Raw genomic sequence first — 1,151 nt, 5'->3', positions numbered from 1 at the left:
AATAAATATATATATATATATATATATATTATTATTAATAAGTTATTTAATTTGGCACTGTCAGTTCCATCATAACCTCCTAGGGAATTGTGAATGTAAACCCCCAATGGACGTCGGTCAAGATATATGCCATCTTTAATTTGATGGAAATGAAAATGAGGCTGTGATGGATAGATGTACAATACATTGGTCATACTGTCTTCTTGAGGTCCTAGGCCATGTCTAGTTGTTAAAATGTTTTTTGTTTTTTTTCACTAGAAATTATTTGGAAAGACATTTTCAGTATTTTGTTGGCTGTACTGCTTGCTTGGTCAGCCTCATTTTCATTGACAATGACATCAAATTAAATATAGCATCCTCCTTCACTTCCTGGAAGATCAGTGGGGAAATCCTGCTCTACATGAGTTTTAATCAGAATGTGCTTCCTTATGCTCCTGAATCATTTGACTTGAATGTGTTTTAGAGAAAAGTTTAGTTGGGATCACGGTTTGTGTGTTTGTGTTGAACAGATACACGGTTCTCCTGAAGCAGAAGGACGCTATGGAGACACTGGAGGCGTCTCTACACAGGGACAGAGAGAGTCTGGGAGAGGAAATTCACAAGAACACTCTTATCCTGGGGGAGAACCGCAGTTTGAGAGAAGAAGTAGACAGGTTAGAGACTCTTTTTATCAACAAAACACACTCCGTAGTCAGTTTTAAGTTCATGAGGTTGAGGTGAAGGATTTATGCTAAATATGTACTGCCCTCTGCTGGCTGGAATAGACTAAAACACTAGAGCAGTAGTAACAAATTTTGTGGATGCACAGTATTTCAGTTACTATATCATCATCACAGTTAATTTTATGTTATTATTGGCATTGTTCATTTGTTATAAAATATAATATGCACATACACAATTATTTTTTAAACTATAGGGTACAACAGTGGCTAAAGGCTCATTGAGGTAAATGGTGCGTTTGACTTTCTTCTCCTTTAAACCACTAGATGGTGCAAAACGTTCACCTTTAGGCACAGTGATTAGCGTTATAATAAATAGCTGGCTGACATAATTAAATTCAGATGGTAAATATCATATATTAAGCTGGGTGTCCACCTCTGAGATAATCATCATATTTATAATGAAACCATCATGTTTAAAAAAAAAGAAAA

At 35.5% G+C, this 1,151-nt stretch overlaps 1 protein-coding gene across 2 annotated transcripts in view; it reads left to right on the top strand.

Annotated features, from left to right (window-relative positions):
- ccdc88c (coiled-coil domain containing 88C) overlaps positions 1-1,151 on the top strand; it is a 61,893-nt gene that overhangs the window by 45,855 nt on the left and 14,887 nt on the right. For both annotated transcript variants that reach the window (XM_016540964.1, XM_016540963.1), the window contains one exon: positions 510-653. In XM_016540964.1, coding sequence (XP_016396450.1) covers positions 510-653 — 144 coding nt within the window. The remainder of the gene's footprint in view (positions 1-509; positions 654-1,151) is intronic.

Source organism: Sinocyclocheilus rhinocerous, unplaced genomic scaffold (assembly GCF_001515625.1).
Source record: "Sinocyclocheilus rhinocerous isolate Xijiao unplaced genomic scaffold, SAMN03320098_v1.1 scaffold1419, whole genome shotgun sequence".
NCBI classification, from domain to species: Eukaryota; Metazoa; Chordata; class Actinopteri; order Cypriniformes; family Cyprinidae; genus Sinocyclocheilus; species Sinocyclocheilus rhinocerous.
The sequence above is the reverse complement of the archived record's forward strand: the minus strand, read 5'-3'. Positions and strand labels throughout refer to the sequence as shown.